Source organism: Pongo pygmaeus, chromosome 3 (genome assembly GCF_028885625.2).
Source record: "Pongo pygmaeus isolate AG05252 chromosome 3, NHGRI_mPonPyg2-v2.0_pri, whole genome shotgun sequence".
NCBI lineage: Eukaryota > Metazoa > Chordata > Mammalia > Primates > Hominidae > Pongo > Pongo pygmaeus.
This window is the reverse complement of record NC_072376.2, coordinates 107650040-107669658: the sequence shown is the minus strand read 5'-3', so window position 1 is coordinate 107669658 and position 19619 is coordinate 107650040. Positions and strand designations below refer to the sequence as shown.

At 41.7% G+C, this 19619-nt stretch overlaps 1 protein-coding gene across 3 annotated transcripts in view; it reads left to right on the top strand.

The window, feature by feature from the left end:
• UNC5C (unc-5 netrin receptor C) overlaps window positions 1-18729 on the top strand; it is a 393124-nt gene extending 374395 nt beyond the window's left edge. For all 3 annotated transcript variants that reach the window (XM_054484519.2, XM_063663920.1, XM_054484518.2), the window contains 4 exons: window positions 2093-2242; window positions 4221-4385; window positions 10848-11026; window positions 11784-18729. In XM_054484519.2, coding sequence (XP_054340494.1) covers window positions 2093-2242; window positions 4221-4385; window positions 10848-11026; window positions 11784-11949 — 660 coding nt within the window. In that variant the 3' untranslated portion in view covers window positions 11950-18729. The remainder of the gene's footprint in view (window positions 1-2092; window positions 2243-4220; window positions 4386-10847; window positions 11027-11783) is intronic.
• The last annotated feature ends 890 nt before the right edge of the window (window positions 18730-19619 follow it).

The following is a 19619-nucleotide window of genomic DNA, read 5'->3' as shown; positions in this document are numbered from 1 at the left end:
TTAGCTTTAGAATTTGTCAGGTGCCAGGTTCACTGGGAACATCAGCTTTCTCTATTATGCTAACTAGACACCAAACATGATCAACATAAGCTCATTATGCCTTCCTGCTGAAGCAGAAGAAACTGCAATTAACCCTCACTTTTCTTCTTCTTCTCCACTTCCACATGGCTGTATTCTTGTCGTGGAGTGGGGTGTCATGGAGTGGGGTGTGCCACGTTCTGTGAGGAGCATGTGTGACTCAGGGCTGGATGGGTCTGTATGGCCTACGGGAGACCCTCGGAGCCTGCTGAGCTCAGGCACAGCAGACTAGGGGGACAATGACACAACATATGTGTCAAGGTGTCTGGCTGCCTGTGGCTGGGGCCTGGCTGACTGCTCGGGCTCCTGTCACAAGCCATAGCTACTCATCAGCCAGCAACATTAAGTAGCAGGTCAATACTCTCAGGCAGCTGGACCACACACTTGTCTACGTCAGTGTGCTACTGCCTCATCTCTTCCATTAGATACTAATTAGAGGACGCCCTGTCTGAAACCACATTCCACATTATCCTAATATTTTTTTACGCCTTATAGGACCTTTGAGCAGCTTGCATGGTTCAGAATAGTTGCCTCACCCAAAGATGACAGATACTAAGAACCACTAACGCAGCATCTTGAAATGAGCTGTTTGCATGTAATCAATGATGGTGGTAGCCACCACACTTACTGCTCTACAAGTGCATGGGTTAGAATTCATTCAACAAATGCAAGGTGGATGCATTTTTCTGAATATGAGGCAATCTGGTTCCCATGCCTGAAATCCTCCACGGCGACCCACCTGTGCTTGGTACCCTGGTGGGTACCCAATCCATGCGTGTTACAGTCTGAATGAACACTTGTGTTCTTGAATTCCCTGCTTTCTACTGAAATATCACCAAAGAAAAAATATTTTGCTTTGATTTTTTTTCTAAAATCCATATATTCCTGGACCCTTATTTTAAAACGGGTCACAAATTTCCTATGTATTTGTACCATTAAAACTTTTAAGGCATGAGAGGAGTAACATGCATAGGGATGGTTCAGACAGCAGAGGAGACCCAAGATAGTTTGTTCATTGATAACTAATGGTTTGCTGCTGTTTGGATAATTACAGCTGCAGTTGGAAATGCTTCATTAACTCCCATTAACTAGCCTGAGAAATGGAAGTATATATAGAATCTGTCTTTATGTTGTTATCAGTATAGTATAAGAAAATTATGTAGCAAATTTTTTCATCAGCCACAATTCTCGAGAAATATTCTTTTGAAAATGTAATTGGAGTAACTGTTTAGTTCAATATTTGGTGTTTAAAAACCTTCCTAATCTGTATCAGAATATTTTCCTTTAATAGAATATATAATTAGCATATTCTAATTTTTTTAATAATTGGGAATTATGCAATAAATCATTTTAAGCAAAATTTTTATGTTTTTATTTCTGTACTTGAAGAAACTATAAGAGATTGAACTAAATGTCTAAAACAGGTTCTAATTTTATTAATAATTGGGAATTATGCAATAAATCATTTTAAGCAAAATTTTTATGTTTTTATTTCTGTACTTGAAGAAACTATAAGAGATTGAACTAAATGTCTAAAACAGGTTGTAATTTTTTATTTGTTGGTTGGTTTTATCAAGTCCAAGGAATGAGTATCTCTTCTAGTTATTTGTCCCTTTTTGTAAAAGTTAATTGAAAATCTACTTTATCAGTTTGTCTACATTTCTACCTATTTTTTCTTTAATTTACGGTTCTCTGGTTTTGAGTTCTGATGTTATTCCCCCATATTTGATTAAATACTCCACTCATCAGTCGGTAAAGGGCAAACTGTACTGAAATTGCTCCCCAACAGTGTGATGTAGACTGCCAAAACATAGTTTGTTATTAGGGTCTGGTCCCATACAAAATGGGAGGGGTTTTAGTTAGAGGGTCTCAAGGCTGCAAAAGTGGGTGTTCATGGTGTTGCACAAGTTCCGTCTGCCATTCAGGAGGCAGTAAAGAAACTTATTCAATGAGAGAGCTGACAGAAGTGATGCAATTCAATAACGTGCTTTGGGTTTGGGGCATGTCATTATAGGAAATCTTACATCTTGAGAGACAGATGGGAGGACAGCTCCTAGAAGAACCTAAGGCTCTTCATTTTAAAGGCAGCACCCACAACCTGCGCCTGTCAATTCACGATATCGCCCATTCCCTCTGGAAGAGCAAATTGCTGGCTAAATATCAGGTAAGGTTCCCAAGCCGAACAAAAGGTCTGGAGACATCTCTAAGAAAGAGGTCTAAAATTATACAGACATAGGAAATCCCCTTCCTTGAAATTAATCATATGTCATTACTTGTTTCTCCAAAATAGTTTGGGGTTATTTAGGATTTTTGAGAAATACAGACATATTTGAGGGAATGCTTTTTAAAAATTCCTCCTTTAAATAAATGTACTATCATTGTTTTAATAAATGAAAGGCTTCCAAATCCATCATTTCAATTAATTTTCATACTAAATGTTCATATCAATGGGTAAAAACAGCTTCAAATGCATTCACAGAAACAAACAGAAGGACATTTTTATTCCATGGGACACAAATTAGGCTTCAGCCTTCCTAGGCCAGTAACCTTACATTGAAAAATGAGAGGGAGCCCTACTTTGGAGAACTGAAATAGCATATAAAAGTAAAACCCAATCAGGATATTATTAAACAACAGACGAGAAAATACTGGTCCCAAGTGTCATTTGTATATACCTGGGGGAAAATCACAAGACCCTCAAGGAATTTTCCCCTCCTTCATCTGTTAGCCTGAGCTCTTGAGAAAACCACTTTGATGGGACTGCAAGCCTCATATGCCGTCCTAGGAGCGGCAGACATATTTAGAGAGCTGTGAATCCATGTTGATATTTATGCAAATTCAACCCAAACCCCAGCATTGCCGCTGAACTGGTAGCTATTTCCTGATGTAAGTCAATGAACATACTGGAAGACTGAAGGGAAGACATTCTGGCTCCATTCTCATTCACTCTCATTGGTCAAGTTCCTACACATAAATTATGGGAAACAAGCCTACTGGTTTGTTAACAATCATGAGCTTTGACGGAGGTTGCATGCCAGACTCTCTATGCATAGCTCAGTCCTTGATGGAGACAGAAGGCTTCTGACTTACTCAGTATACCTCTTTCTTTGCTTTCTTCTTTCCTCTGTGTTGCAGTTGTCATAAAATACTATAAATCTCCCTGTTTTAGAAGTAATTTCCTTTATGCAGTTATAAGAAAACACTATTTTAATGATAATGATAATATGATATTAGTTAAAGCTAAGCCTGGCTGAATACTTACCATCTGCTGGACACTCTCTTCATACATTGGTTTATCTCATTTAACCCCAGCAGACCTATGAATGAGAAGCTCTTTGTTTACTCTTTTGCAGATAGGAAAACTGAGCAATGGAAAGATTAAGTAATTTTCCCCAGGTTATCAAGTAAGCGAAATAAGGGGTTCTTATTTGTACTGGATTTGGCTCCAAAGCCACTGCTTTTTACTGCCATGCTCTCCCATTTTTTATGTGGCAACCTTTTCTTTCCTTTATTGAAAACAAATTCTAGGATAGGCTCTGTAAGGTGGTCTAGACTTTTAGAAAATTAAAGCCTGTTCGATGCTTGGTTCCAAGAACTTTTCTGTGGCAGCTAATTGAGTCTGAAGTTTCCAACTGTAGTGGGTTTTGGCTTCCCCTGTCCTGGGCAGAGGAGGATGTAAGCATGAAAGGGAGCCGCATCAGTGCAGCATCCTTTAGACTTTCTTTGCTTTTCTCCAGAATGTCATGACAGGGATTCTATTAATGAGCAATGGCTGGTGTGTGCAAGTTTTATTTTGGGAATTGTATAAACTCTTTTTTTTTTTAATCATTTACAATGGCTCCTGTTGTAAATTAGAGACATGTGGCAGACTGGTTAGGTGCATGGATTCTGGAGGCTGACTCCTTAGGTTCAAATCTCAACCCTGCTACTTACTTGCTGTGTGATTTGGGGTAAGTTATTGAACCTCTCTGGCCCTGAAGTTTTTCATGTGATAAGGGGCCAGGATGTACTTAAACATACGGCTGTTGTGAGGATTAAATGAGGCCACAGGTGTGATACTGAGAGTACCTAGCAGCAGAACATCTGAGAGTTATTTTTGGTATTAGTCCTTCAATTGTGGTTAACACTTTTATATCCTTTAGGAAATTCCATTTTACCATGTTTGGAGTGGGTCTCAAAGAAACCTGCACTGCACCTTCACTCTGGAAAGATTTAGCCTGAACACAGTGGAGCTGGTTTGCAAACTCTGTGTGCGGCAGGTGGAAGGAGAAGGGCAGATCTTCCAGCTCAACTGCACCGTGTCAGAGGTAAGCGGCTCCTGTCTGTCTGAAATCAGGGGAGAGGGCGACACTCAGGAAGAGAGTGTGGGCTAAAAGGGTATCTCAACATAGCCCATATGGGAAGTCCTCAAAAGCTTTCTATAGATCCTATTTGAGAATAGAATAATATTCGTAATGAGCAAGGGAAGCTAGCTGCAGAAAAAAAAAAAAAATATATATATATATATATATAAAGGGATCCTTTTTGAAAAACAAGTCTTAATTTTTATGACATGAATTTTAAGAATTATGTTCTAACTTTTAAAGACAGATCTGAATTTCAAGTAAAGGTTTAATTTAAGGAGCGTGCACATGGAGTAACTTCTCCCCATGCATCCTTTAGCGCGCCATGTTCCTCCATCCTCCATCTGTCTCTCCTCCCTTTCTGCTTCTTTCTCAGCAACTCTCCTCCCTTTCCCCTAATCACCTGCATGCTGGGTGGAGTGGAAGAAAGCAGAGGGGCTTCTCCGCTCCCTTTTTCTTCTTCTCCATTCAAAGGAAGAAAGGAGAAATCTCTTGATCTCCTTTCTATCATTCTCTAAATATAAAAAGAGATACACTTTCCTCCGGGATGGGGGAAATATGCCACAAATAGAAGTAGAATCTCCATATTTCCCCCCTGTGGCCATCAGCTTTGCCTTTCTTTGCTGTGATCGTCACACACGTCAGCTGGCCATTTCCCTGTGTCCATATTACAGAAATAATAGTGATCACTGCTATCTAAAACTTCTCCTTAAGGAAAGAGGAAGTGCCCACGACCTTCCTTATCTGTTACCTTGGATCCAAAGCCTTGAAAATTGATAACCCTTCACACCAGAGGAACAAAGGGAAGAGAAGAAGCCATATGGGCAGAAGCCAGCCTCTTTGGGGCCTCATGGAGCTAAGCTCTGTGCTGCGTGCTAAGCCACAAAGCACAAGATTGTCATATGTGAAAATGACAGTGGGCCAGTATATGATTTAAAATACTACCTCTCCCTCGTTGTGTCGCGCACAGTGACGAATGAAATATCAGCATGTTCAGCTTGTCTTGCTTCACATGTCATATTTAAAGACCATCTTCCTTAGCAGACCGAGTGGGGAGAAAAGCACGTCAGCTTCCGCGACACTCCATCCTTCTTTCCCACAGCCTGCCGAGGTGCGGTCATCATTTCCTCCTGTAGTTTCATGAGACTTTTGACTCATAAACAACTTTAGTCACAGCCCCCGGTGACATTCATAAGGAATGATCTCGGTGTCAGGGTGCCATGGCAACCGCCAGGCCTTCGGATGCGCAGCCCTATCTCCCAGGCACACAGCACCACCCCTGCTGGCTCGGGAGGGTGTTTTCACTTTCCAGGCCCAGCAGGTCTGCAAAGTTCAATAACCACCCAGCTCCAGTGACAACAAAGGCTGCGGAATTTTGGAGGGGGGTGAGGGGGTCTGGTCCTTTGATGCTTGCTTTCTGTTCCGCATGAACATTGGCTGCGTGTTAAAAAGGTGGATCAGATGCAGCCACAAATGAAAGAGAGCTGCTCTGTGCTCTCCCGCACCAGGGCTGCCACCTCCCTTCAGAAAAAGGACAGTTTTGCATAGTGTGATCACAATTTAAGGGCTTTTGCTTTCTTATGGCAACATAGAGGAAAGATTACTTCTTTTGCAACGTGGTGTCAGTCCGCTCAAAGAGACCAGCCTTCAGTCATGTCGGAGGCATTTGCCCTTGTGTGACAGACAAGCATATTTAACTGAGGGCGAGGAACAAGTGAGCGGAGTCAAGATGACTTTGGGGGATTAAGGGGCACTCTGCGTCTTTTCCTTCTGGGTCACTGAATCCCATTGTTGTGGTTAGCATTTGAATGCGGGTGCTGGGTGCGCAGAGGAGGGAGTGTGGATGGGAGTACTGACGTTGGAGAGGAAGCCTCTGCGCTGAAGAACAATGGACTCTGGAGAGTTCTGGGACCCAGATCCTCATCAAAACCTCCAAGAAAGGGTACAAGATGATTGACAAACCATAAACAAGTAGAGAAAAGGCTCCATTTGTGGTTTCTTTCTTCTGAACAGGGCTCCTTCCTAGGGTCACAGGGCAAGATGGCAGTGAGGCTGGGGTTCCCGTTCCAATGTCCTATCTATCTCCCAGGAATGAGCTGGCTTGCCAGAAATGTGCTGCCCCTCCCTCCAGCCACCCACCACCCAACGCACTCACCAGTCGTCATTTATAAAGCTACACAGCCTTTGGCCTGTCCTGTCAGAGAGAGGACCTGTTGCCCACCCCAGAGACCAGGCTGTGTGTGACATCTACTCTGATTATTTCAAGGGCCAGCCAGTTGTCTCTGGGTGATTTAGCCAGGGATTCCTTAACTAGAGAAAAAGGCTTTAATTTCACAGAGATGAAGTTTAAGAAGGAAAATATCTGGAAGACTAACTGTATTGGCACAAATGAATGTCAAAATGTAAAAGATGATAAAAGATTTTGTTTGTTTGTTTCATAGACAAGTGCAGAGAGACTAACCAGGAAGCTACTCATTATCATCTCCAAAAGAAAACATGGTGCAGAGGATAGATACATTTATAGTTTTTTCACATCTTCTATTTTGTTTCAGTTACAGGCAGACATCCATCATGGGAAATTCCCAAGTAGGCAGTTCCACGGAGATAGGGCCAATTACTTAATCCTTTCTTGCCTCAGTTTCCCCACTGTAAATTGGTATAGAATATTATCTATCTCGGGCCAGTGTGGAAATTAAATGGGAGAATGTTTGTTAGTAAGTGTTCTAAACAGAACTTGGCCCAGAGCACATGCTTAATCTATGTTCACCATTTTTACTGGTGCCATTGACGCCATAAGGATAACAGGGCTTTTGAGTCAACTTTGCTACTTCAATCTGTGGGGTCTGTCATCAATTGAGGTTTCAGATTTTTCTATATCAAAATAAACACAAAAATAAAACTCAGATCCTATATAAATAAAACTAAATATAAATAAACAAAAATTAGCTCCCAGAGAAAAGAAGATAGCATGTATCCCCAAGTTGGTTTATCACATCGCTTTACTTGAAGGCTCTGAACCCTGAAAAAAGGTGCAGTTTTAGGGGGCAGTATTAGTCATCTTTTTTTTTTTTTTTTTTTGAGATGGAGTCTTGCTCTGTGGCCCAGGCTGGAGTGCAGTGGCACGATTTCGGCTCACTGCAACCTCTGCCTCCTGGGTTCAAACAAACAATTCTCCTGCCTCAGCCTCCTGAGTAGCTGGGATCACAGGCATACGCCACCACACCCGGCTGATTTTTGTATTGTTAGTAGAGACAGGGTTTCACCATGTTGGCCAGGCTGGTCTCGAACTCCTGACCTCAGGTCATCCACCCACCTCGGCCTCCCAAAGTGCTGGGATTATAGGCGTGAGCCACGGTGCCTGTTCTCATCCACTTTAATAATAGATTTATAGGTAATAAAAGCAATTATAACTTTTATATTTGCTAGATCTTATAGCCCCTTGTGGTACACAGCACTTTTGTATACACAAATAAATAATATTTAAAATAAATGTACAAAGTAATATCACTCTGCTACAGCCATTTCATCTGTTTACATCTTCTGCTTTCCATAACTTGCTCAAAATGACCATTGGGAAAACCTAGTTTTTCTAAGTGACTTTAGGAAAAGTCCAAATATCAGAATAGAAAGTTGTTTCAGGACTGTGGAGTCCTGAATATGTGTGTCATCACCCGTAGCAGCTGTTTGTTTGACTAATGTTGAAAAATCATGTTTACATAAGGGAATCATAACATCAAAGACCAATGGTACTGATATTATAAATGATTATTGAAATAAGCATTCTGTGAGAGTAAACTCTACTTTTACCTGGAAGTAAAGGAAGAACTAATAGCAACTAAAATTACTAGATGAAATATAAATGTATAAATGTATTTATTTTACTTTAACCTTCAAGGCTGTTGTCAGCCATTTGATAAGAGAGACAAAGAAATGATGCCCTATTGAGCTTGTTTCATCTACACAGAAATAAATAGGCTGAGTAGCCAGGGATACAGCGCTCAGGACTTTAATGCCCACATGAAATGCTGAGAGTTCTTTATCCACAAGAAAATGGGGACAACATGAATATGTGAGCAAGCCTTCCCAAGATCCAAGCCTATCTATCTTCAACTGGCCTCTCATTTCAGGATTTAACTTCCACATTTAGTTGGAAGGCAGCTCAACACACTAGTCTATGGGTGGGCTTCTATCAGAGGCTGGCTTCATCTTCTTTCTGTACTAAGGACAAATATTTTCTCTCATTTCAACAAACAAACATTAATTGAGTAGCCTCTGTGTGGGGGGACAGTGTTATTATAGAGGTCTGAGGATGATATACTCTCACCAGTAAGAAATGTGAGAAATAAAAGGCAGTAACCTACAAATACAGCCAATGTGCACACAGCAGAGTGTGAGGAGCAGAGAAGAGCTGGGAGGCACCGAGGAGACCTCCAGGCCCGACGCCTAGGGTATGCTCGCCCAGGGGAGCTCCAGGGCACAGGACTTTTGCACCAGGCTTTGAGGACTTTGCCTGACAGAGATCAAAGAAAGGGCAGAATAACTATTAGAGGTGCATCCTTAGAAATAATGGCACGAGAACTAGTGAGTGGCGCTCAGACTCTAAGGAGCAGATGAGTCAGGTCAAGTCACGGCAAGGACGGGGCAACCTGAGATGATCAGATTGTGAACTGGTGGAAGCACAGGTGAACAGCCCTACTCCACACCCAACTGCATTCTGCACTTCACATGGTCACCTTGCAGCCTCATACCAGCCAACCAGGAAGGTCATATAAAGATCCCTCACTGGGCCAGGCGTGGTGGCTCACACCTGTAATCCCACGACTTTGGGAGGCTGAGCTAGGAGGATCACTTGAGCCCAGGAGTTTGAGACCAGTCTGGACAACACAGTGAGACCCCATCTCTTTAAAAAAAAAAAAAAAAAAAAAGGCAAATTAGCCCAGTGTGATGGTACACACCGATAGTCTCAGCTATTTGGGAGACTGAGGTGGGAGGATCGCTTGAGCCCAAGAATTCAAGGCTGCAGCAAGCTACGATCACACCATGGCACTCCAGCCTGGGTGACAGAGAAGTGTTAAATGCCCCTCCTACCACATGAAGACCTTGTCTCTATATACATATATATATGTATTTGAGGACAAATATCATGATCACAGCCAACAGCACCGTGCACACCATGGCAAAAGAATTCAAATGCCCTCCACACCCCTGGACTGACCCTGTTCCATGGGATTGCATAAGCCTAGACGTGAGCACTTGCTGCTGATCCCAGAACGTGGAACATACTGCTAGTCAACACTGGCACACAGGCAGTTGCAACCTCACTGCCTGCAGTGCCAGTGCATTCACGGCTGGGGAGGCCACTGAAGCGGTGCAGGGCAGCATATGGGGGGGCTCTGGATGATGGTAGTGTTGAGCCCCTGAGCTGAGTGCTCAGCAGGAACCAAACAAACAAACACTTCATGATGGCTGAAACTGGGTGTGGCCAGTTAGTTCATCCTCCGGCAACTAGTGAGGAACACCAACAAGTTACCTGCTTTAAAAAGAGAGAGACGGCATTTATAGTAGATTAAGTAGATTTTCTTTTATTGCTTTAATAGTTCCCAGGCAACATTTGCTTTTGCTTTTCCAACCAGCAGAAGTGATCAGAAAATGATTAGAATTTCTCCTGCAGATGAAACTCAGATTTTTGCATTTGTGCTGTTTTATGAGCTGAGACTATCTTAAGAGCCAATTTATGGTTTTCTCTACTAAAATTAGATTTAAAAAAAATAAGGATATACAGCAATTGGAGGATGCCATTAACAACTTGCCCTAAGGCAATAATATACTGTGTTTACCATTTTCTTTTTTAAGAAATTAGCCTTAAGTTGATATCATTTAGAGGAGAGCTATGTTCCATTTCATCCAACAAAAGCAGAAGTGAGACATCTTCTGTGGAGTTTAGTGGGAGAACTACTGGAGAATTTGCCCAGGACTTTCCCCTCAAGGTCAGGCTGTTTCCAGAAGCCTTGAATCTCAGATCTATTCATTCCCAAAGCACTGCCCTTTTGAACATTTTTCTCTCCTGAAATTTAAACCTTTAGGAGCTCTGATATTCCCTCTCTTCTCTCTCAGCCTGGAGAATCCCATTAGTAAAGCTGTTATCGAATCACACCAGAGCTTTCCATCCAGCCCAGTCCTCACCAAAGACCCACAAATCTGAGGCTATGCAAAGTTAGCTCAAAATGTATGTACCTCTATCTCCGAGCCAGGTTACATCTAGTGACGCACAACTTTCAGGCTAAGAAGAAGCCATTCTTCCTAAGAAGAATAACACCACTCATTCTTTTCTTGTTGCTCAAAGCAAGGCATTATGTTGATTGGTTCAATAGAGATTGCTTTTGTCTTCAGAAATAATGCTGTGTTGTTCCTGTCCCTGAACTACAGGAACCTACCGGCATCGATTTGCCGCTGTTGGATCCTGCGAACACCATCACCACGGTCACAGGGCCCGGTGCTTTCAGCATCCCTCTCCCTATCCGTCAGAAGCTCTGTAGCAGCCTGGATGCCCCCCAGACGAGAGGCCATGACTGGAGGATGCTGGCCCATAAGCTGAACTTGGACAGGTGGGTATGGTCAGGCCCCAAGACTAGCTTCTTTCTGTTAGCGCTCTCCAGGACCGATAACTATTAGATGTAGGGCTAGCATTCTTCTTTTTTTTTCCATCCACACATCTATTTAATTTTTCATTTTGCAAATACGCATTAAGCTCTGTCCTTGTACCTTGCACTACGGGGGCAAAGAGTGCTAAGAGACATTCAGAGCTTATCTGGCATTGCTAAGTATCAAGTTTTGTGATCCACTTTGCAAAGCTGATGGGCTAAATTCCCCAAATCATATAGCCATTCACTACCATAATTATTGCTCCTCCTCTGCAGTTGAGCAGGACCTAATGTTTGATGAATAATTAACATGCCAACACAGCACTGATATTAAGTTATAAAGAGACCTCTGGAGCGTCTACTTTGTGGAATGTCACCATCACTACCAAACATAACATGTGGCATGACCTGTCAAAGATCATCCAAGCCTGGACTAGAAAGAAAACATAAGTCTCTTGATTTCCTACTTAGAATATGACCCATAGAGATCATGTCTCTTAAATTATCTCACTCAGAGCTGAGGTTCACAAAGTTAAACATCACGTCCCCGTCTGGGGCTGATCTAATTAAGCATGGGCTAGTTATTTAGGATGGCTCACTGTCAACCACAATGGGACCAGGAAACTTAAAGACAAGTAGAGAGACAGAAAGGTTTAGCTGAGGAAAAATAATAGATACGTAAGTCACACTGTTGAGCACATTTTCTCTTTCCCAATTACAGGTACTTGAATTACTTTGCCACCAAATCCAGCCCAACTGGCGTAATCCTGGATCTTTGGGAAGCACAGAACTTCCCAGATGGAAACCTGAGCATGCTGGCAGCTGTCTTGGAAGAAATGGGAAGACATGAAACGGTGGTGTCCTTAGCAGCAGAAGGGCAGTATTAACCACCATGCTGGAAGGGGAAATGAAGGACAAAAATGCACAGGGAGTCTGTGGCCGTCCAGAGGAATCACAGCTGAGGAGGAAATCCAGACGAGACCAATGCGCTTCATAGGCAAGACTGCAGCAGGAGCCAGAAGGAAAACAGATACAACTGCCAATGTACATGCCCACTTTACTCGGACATCATCACGGGAGTTAAGAAAAATTGTGTAAATTTATACCTTGAATTTAGCTATCAACCTAATTTTCCTCTTAGTTGGGCTGTATGCTGTGTGGTACAGGATCTTACAGTTTCCTAGGAAACGCTTTTTATTGCTATCCAGCTATATGGATAAACTTTCTTAAAAAACCCAATTTCTACAAATGTTGTTTACATCAAATTGGACAGGGATGCAGACACTGTCCATGGCTCGTTCTATTTTTGTTCAAATCATTTGAAGTTGAAGCTGTGGACGGTTTGTTGTTGTGTCTATTTCAGATTAGTAATTTACAGAGAAATCACAGACTTTTGCTACAAATCGTGTGCATCAAGTGTCTCAGATAATCCTCCCATCAGTGTTCTGTTTCTAGAACTTGTAGAACCAGTATTACTATTTGTATCAGGGAAGTGGAGAATCTAAGTAAGTGTAAAAAAGAAATAACTAAGACTGACTCCTATTCCTTGGAGGGACCCTTCTGGTGCCCTTTGGGAATAAAGCTGTAGCATTGCAGGGAAGACAGTGATTCATGTTTAACCCCACAAACAAGCTTTTTTTCACAACATGTGTGTTTGTAATATGCAATATGAAGTGTTTGTTTTGTTTTTTTTTTTTTTTAAAGGTATTATTGAGTATTTACAGGTATTCTGGTAAAAGGATTTTTTTTTAATTATTTCTATTATTTTTGTTAGCAGTGCTGTTTGTTTGTATTTCGGTATTGACTAGACCTGTCCCACCTTTTCACCTATCAAGGTGGGTGTGGTCATCAGTTTAATTCAACATGCATCGTTTCCTTGACCTCTTACCTTTCCCTTATTCCACCCCAGAAAGGTGATAAATGCTGACTGGCTTTGTCAGTCTGTTCCTTCAGCTTGCTCAGGCAGGGTCTTTCTCCTCTGAGTGAGTCTTAAGGAGACGTGTTCTCGATTAAGTTCACTCAATATTGCCGTTGTGTGGCCCCACGTCGACTCCCTGTGGTGCTCTACTCTAGAGGCAGTGTGGTTGGAGGAATGGACTCTAAACTGGAAATCAGGAAACCAGTTCTCATTGTCAGTCTGTCACTGTCTTGTTGCGCCACCTTGAGAAAGTCATTTAACCACACTGGACCTCAGTGTCCTCACTAGAAAGTGAAGGGGTGGGATTAGATCATCTCCATGTTCTGAAATGCTCAACTTCCACCATGATGCCTCCGGTCTCACTCGTCAGTCTGAAGACCACAATGGACTCTGACCTAGATCATCATTTAAAATCATCAGCTGGTCTTCTTTTTCTTTTGCCCAGGCTATGTTATGTTATGCCTTTCAAGTAGTTCTGACATGGAAGATGATGATTGATTGATTATTCTAACCAGCATTATGATGTTGTTTGTTTGGCCTGAGTCGCTCTGCATCATTGCATTATGCTCTTCACTGAGAGATGACGACATCCCTTTATTATCATTTTCTTAGCCTCTCTTGGGATGCCCCTGCCCCCAGCCTTCCTGACTGGTTGCAAATTGTTGTTTTTTATTATTGTCTTGTCTTGGCATCTTGATATCTAGACCACGCCTACAAGTTTATCTGGCAGTAGGAACTTGGTGCATTTTTTTCTACGCACCCCCCCCCACCCTTAATCTTTGCTGTCATAATATTCAGTAGCATTTATAAAGGCTGTCTAGTTAGCTCTTTAAAAACTGTTGTTCTGCAAAATGTTTGTTAGTCAACACACTACTTTGTGTAAACTATTATTTTTCCTTGGGACCATCACAAGCTCTTTAACACAAGGACTCAATTCATTCAGCAGGTGGGGATTAAAGAATCAAAGCCCAGTAGCAAAACCAAAACTGAAGAACAAGCAGACGTGTATGAATCGGAACCTTTAGAACATGACTATGGTTTACTTCTTTTAGGCTGGAGGCACACAAGTTGCTGAACAGATTTGAATTATACATGTGCTTCCATCTTTCCATGTTTCCACTCCTATTTTGGTAGCGTCTTGAGAGTTACTCGATGCCTCCGCCATCCTCATCCCTGAGGAACTGCTGATACCTTGCTATGGAACCTCTTCTTTCTTTCATGCTTTTTATTCCTTATCTTCTGTTTTGGACATCATACATACATATATTCTATAAAATCTCTCTCAGCCCACCCCTTGCATTAGGATTTCCATATTTAAAATATTTGTACACTGACTGGGGAAGGGAGAGATTGCACTATAAATAAGTTCAGTGGATGTTTGTAGCAATGAGTAAAACTGTATTCTAAATTAAAAATCAAATATATATACATGCAGTTATACACATACATTTTTTAAAAGGAAGAGGAACGAGAGCTATTGTCCATTCCTACATTTTGAAATATAAACTTGTCAAGATTACACATCAGTACTGGGGTTGTGGAATCATCTATGGAAATCAAGAACTAGAATCTGAACTGAATGCTCAAAGAAACTTCTATGCCTAGTGAAAACTAGAGGGGAGCAACTATGTAGCTATGAAGATGAATCAATTCCATAACTGTTACTAAAAACTTACTTTGACTAAAAAGTCACCAACACAGAAATACTGAACACAAACAGGAATTGTTTGTTTTACTGAAGTCATTGAGAACCCTTGGGGTTCACTTCAGATGCTTTTTTGGTTCAACTTCCCACCACCAGAAAAGGGAAAAGTGATTGATTTCTTGTGTGAGGTACTCATCTGTCAGAACTCTTAATGCTTCCTATGAAGTGAATGACAACTTCCATACATACACTATTTATACCAAATAATTTTCACTACAAATTCTGATTTCCTTCTCCTTTGGAGTAAATTAATAGCTGTTAGATTGCTTTCAAACTTACTTAGAAGGTCCAGATGTAACAGTTCATTTCATAGGAAGCCACTTCATCAACCATTCTACGTGATACATCCTGCTTCTTTCTACACCGCTGGAGAGGCAGTTTGGCTGGCTTCATTTGGATAGAAAAAACTATCATTTGTGCATGCTGCCATCTAGTGGTGTACAACACAATCTAACCTGAGTTTAATATTCACTAGAACGTGTTTGACAAAGGGAATGAAAACCTGTAGAATTCAAGGACCTTTATGACAAACAGATGTAGGGAAATTTTCACTTCAAATTTATAATTTTCTTATTCTCACTTTTTTTTCATTTGCATCACCCATCTCAATATTAGGTCATTGTGAGCCTAGTACATCAACTTATTCATACACAACATATCTTCAGTTGCTTCTTGTAACAGAACTATGTAAAATCTATATAAAACAGTATTTGAAGAGTTGTCATTTTTAACATTTATGGTTTTCATTGGGGTTTGTATACTTTAAATCTCGTTTTAGTTCCTTAATATTTATCTTTGGAAATGTAAGAAGTATCTGCTTAGAAAGAAATGTCTTATATATGCAAATGGAATACTATGGGGAAGAGAAAATTGGGGTTGTTAATCAAAGGGAAGAAAGCAGCTTCTTTTCTGCTGAATTTGGGAATCCAAAGGCAGAGGTTTCATCCTGTTTTTATTTTCTTCTTATCACACTCTTTCAAGTTTCCTTAATGTATCTGGAAGGAATAGAAGTTAGATTCAGAATTGATAACTGGCATGGTGATGACAAACCTGTGTAACACCAAGGTATTCACAGCTAACAGCTGTTTCACAAATGGCATCTTCCAAATGAATAGTCACCTCTGCTATGCAGAAAACCCCCCATCCTGCTGTGAGCAAGTTAGGCTCTTCAAGAACTGGACAACTTTTTGGGTGAGGTGTTCAATATCAAACTGCATAATCATTAGCCATTTTCATATATACTATTTTATAGATTTAAGTCTCTCAACTATCAAAAAGTAGAGCGATTTTTAGGAGAAAAAAGTCGTGGGGACTGAGTTCAGGACACTCTGAAACTATGCGGCCAGTAATTTTTTTTAAGGTATTTTTTCCTACAAGTAAGGTATCTGAAAAGTCAACGTTTTGAGGGTGGAATCAAGACTTTTCACTTCTCCTGGCGAAGAGCAACAAGGCTCTTGTCTCATGTGTCCTTCTGTGTGTCTCTGTCAGGATCACAGCAGCTGTGCTCTTGGTCTGCTTACTCCTCTGTAATCCACGTATGCAGAAAGGAGTTAATAAGGCGATCACCATCTCCCCAGAATTCAAAGGTCTTTGCCTCTATAAGGTCTGCCCTTATGGGGCCAGGAAAATCTAAACCTATATAAAGACCTGCAAGAGAGCATAAAGAAGGTAGAAAAGGTTTACTTGTTGGGTTTTCAAGCCCTCAAGTTGAATGAGTCTTAGCTTTTGCTGGGCAGTTGTTCTGGACAAGTCATCAGTTTCATGTGGAGAACTCAGTCTAAGCCCAAGGCTAATGAACGAGAGGGGGCCCAAGGAAACAGAGCTGAAATGAAATGGGACTTTATCCATCTTCTTTGAGAATGGAGGAGCTTTTGTGAAGCAGAACATCATTGCTCTTGCTCAAGATAATGGTTGATGAGCATTAGATTTTATAGATCTAATAAGGAAAATATTTTATTATCTCAAGTTAACAAAACTTTTTTTTACCTCTCGAGTGCCTCATAGGACCAACTATTACTCTTTGGTTTTTATTTTTCTTTTTGTATTATTTTTATATATTCTTTAACCTTGCTGAGCTAGCGTTGACTGAAATCTTTAGAACTTTGCCTCTGGGCAATGAAGTAATGTTTCTCTACCCTAAGATATCTATTTGTATAATCTCTGGCTGTAATGATCACTTTGGAAGATTTCCTTTGCATCTCTAATTATTTCTTTTTAATGGAATAAGGCATAAGGGGGAATAAATATATTGTAACCAATGTTATGTAAACCTATATCCATACAGGCCAAGGATGCCAGATGAAGTCATTTCCAGAATTCTAGTGTGAAAAACCTATTTTTGAGAAGTGGAGAGATGGCTTTGTGTAGCACTGGGTGGGTTTTCTCTGCAAACTAAGTCTAGCAATGAGCTTCCAGATCCTTCAGTTTTATCGGCCTTGTGCTTACCCCATTTTCATAAATGCTACTTTAACAGCCAGTCTTCATAAGAGTTCATGGTTCCTAGGTTTTCCTGTCACCGCATTGTATTCATCTGTGGTAGGATATTAATGGGCTCATTCAACCAAATGTAATGTGTGCCTCAGACCTATTTAGCATGGTTGGGGGGCAGCAGCAGGACAAACCAACAGGTACTCCGCAAGTGTACTGGCACAGCAAGCCCAGCAATTATTAGCAGCTCTTCATCAGCCTGCTGTCTACTCAGATGCTTGCCTACTGAAGGGACCTGTCCAGAGATCTTCTGGAATCCCAGGTTGGGAATCTCTGCAGAATATCGTGACAGTTGTGGCCCAACTAGCTTCTGAGTAGAAACAAGGAAGCTGCCCTGAGATACAGTCAGCTGCCCACCTGCCATAGTATTTGCTACTGAATGCCAGCCTTTTAACATACCATTTCAGATTTGTCCTTCAACAAAAATATAAATTGCAAGTCATACCATTTAAGGGTCTTTTACAAATATGTCTAAATCGTGTGTCATTTTTAAGTTCCAAAGGTCTACTGGACTAAGTACTATCAGACCAGCTGTAGAACCTGATGGCGCTGACCCGGGGTGGAATAACCCTCAGTACTGGCGTGTAGAAGATGAATTGTAGGCAGGTTTTGCTGATCAGCAGCCTAAGGATTGATGGGCTCTCTTTTGGCCTCTGATCCTGAGCACTATGGAGGCAGCATCAGAGAATTGGGACCTGAGCTACATAGGTTCTCAATGTTAAAACAAACCTGTTTAGAGTGACATATAAGAGCAAGAAATCTACAGCTGGTGTAAAATACCTTTGCCTTTCCTATCCTGAAAGTAACGAATGGCATCTGTACATGTAGGGGTAAAAACTCAGATGTCTACTCCTCCAGGCCATGGACAAGAAAAAGTACAGCAGTCAGAACAGTGGAACAAGTGATTTGCATTCTCTTCTTCACGCTTTCCTAGACCTGCTATTGGTAGCGCAGCCCTCACCCTCCAGACATAATGCATCGAGCCCAGTTGCAGGGAACATCACTGTGTGTGTGTGATGTCACGGTGTTATATGTGTTGAGTTTAATGTTGAGCTGAAGCAAGTTGGTGACCTTCCTCTTTGCTCTTTGTAAAGAAGACAACAATGTTTGTGAGAGAAAAGTCGTGCTGAAGAAGCAGTGTCATCCACCTGCTGTCCCTTTTGGAACAGTTCAACTGCAGAAAGGTCAGATTGAGGTTTTGTGCTTTGTCGTTTTTCTTTTTTAAACAAAACATGACAACCTTGGCTTTTCCGATATGGAACACTTTTGTTGTTGTGGAGTTCCCTCTTGCTGTATCTTCTATGCAATTCCTTTTCTAAAAAACCCCCCGGCAGAGGCAGAGTGCCCTCCGGATATCTGTCCGGCGCCTTGCTGAGTGGTGGAGGTGAGGGATACCAGCTCCGGGTGTGCCTCTTTTCTCTCCCTGGCTGCCAATCCTGATTTTCCCTGCAGTCCCCTTGGTTTGTAAATTGCCTGCATTTATTCTGTCAGCCAACATGTACAAAATGTAAGAAAGAATTTTTAAACAGGTAATAAATTATATTTATAAGCAACAAAGTGCTGCCTCCTTCACTTCTTAACAAGGTTCTCTTGCGTGTTCAGAGCTGCCACATGTTTCTTCAGTGGGACAGAAAGGCTTTGGGGTCCTGCGTGGATGGTGATCACAACCTCCTGCAGGCACAGGATGAGGTTTTAGCATGGTGCTAATAAGAAATCAGCTGCACATTGGAATCACCTGAGAGGCCTTAAGAACTAATGCCAGGGTCACACCTCCAGAGATTCTGATGGAAGTGGTCTAGGGGTAGCCTGAGTCTTGGGTGTTAAAAGCTCCCAGGTGGTACTAATGAGCAGTTAAGAGTCAGAACCAATGTCTTAGAACTTCTGCAGAATTCTCTGGGGCGGGAGCTTCTAAATAGAATGTCAAGCCCTGCCCCAGAGATCTGATTTTAAATGAAGTTTGCAAACAACTATACTAATAGGTAGGAAGTGAAAGGTGAGCAACTACCAGCAGAGGAGTTCAGCTTGGCACAGGACTGCTGGCCACTGCCTTAGGGCGAGCAAGCCAAGGGCTCCAGCTGTGAGGTGGGAAGCAGCTGTGAGGCTGAGGACTAGAATCAAAGACAGCCCTGTCCTCCATGAGAGAACAACCTGGAGACACTTCCTTAGATGGACTGCCACCTGCCCCCACCCCTCCTCTCAGCCTCGGTGGCTGAAGGGTGTAAGCAATTGCCCAGCACTGAGAAACTGGTCCATGCCATGGACTGGAAGAAAGTGACTTAAAACAATCGATGCTGGGATCACGAATTCAAATGTTTCTCCAAGACTAAGGAAGTAATGGAAATACATAAACTGGAACTTGGGTAAAATCAAAGGGAGACGTAAGGGCTGCAGCTGAGCTAGAGAATTCAAATTCCATATAAAAGAATGAAAATACAATGAAAACAATA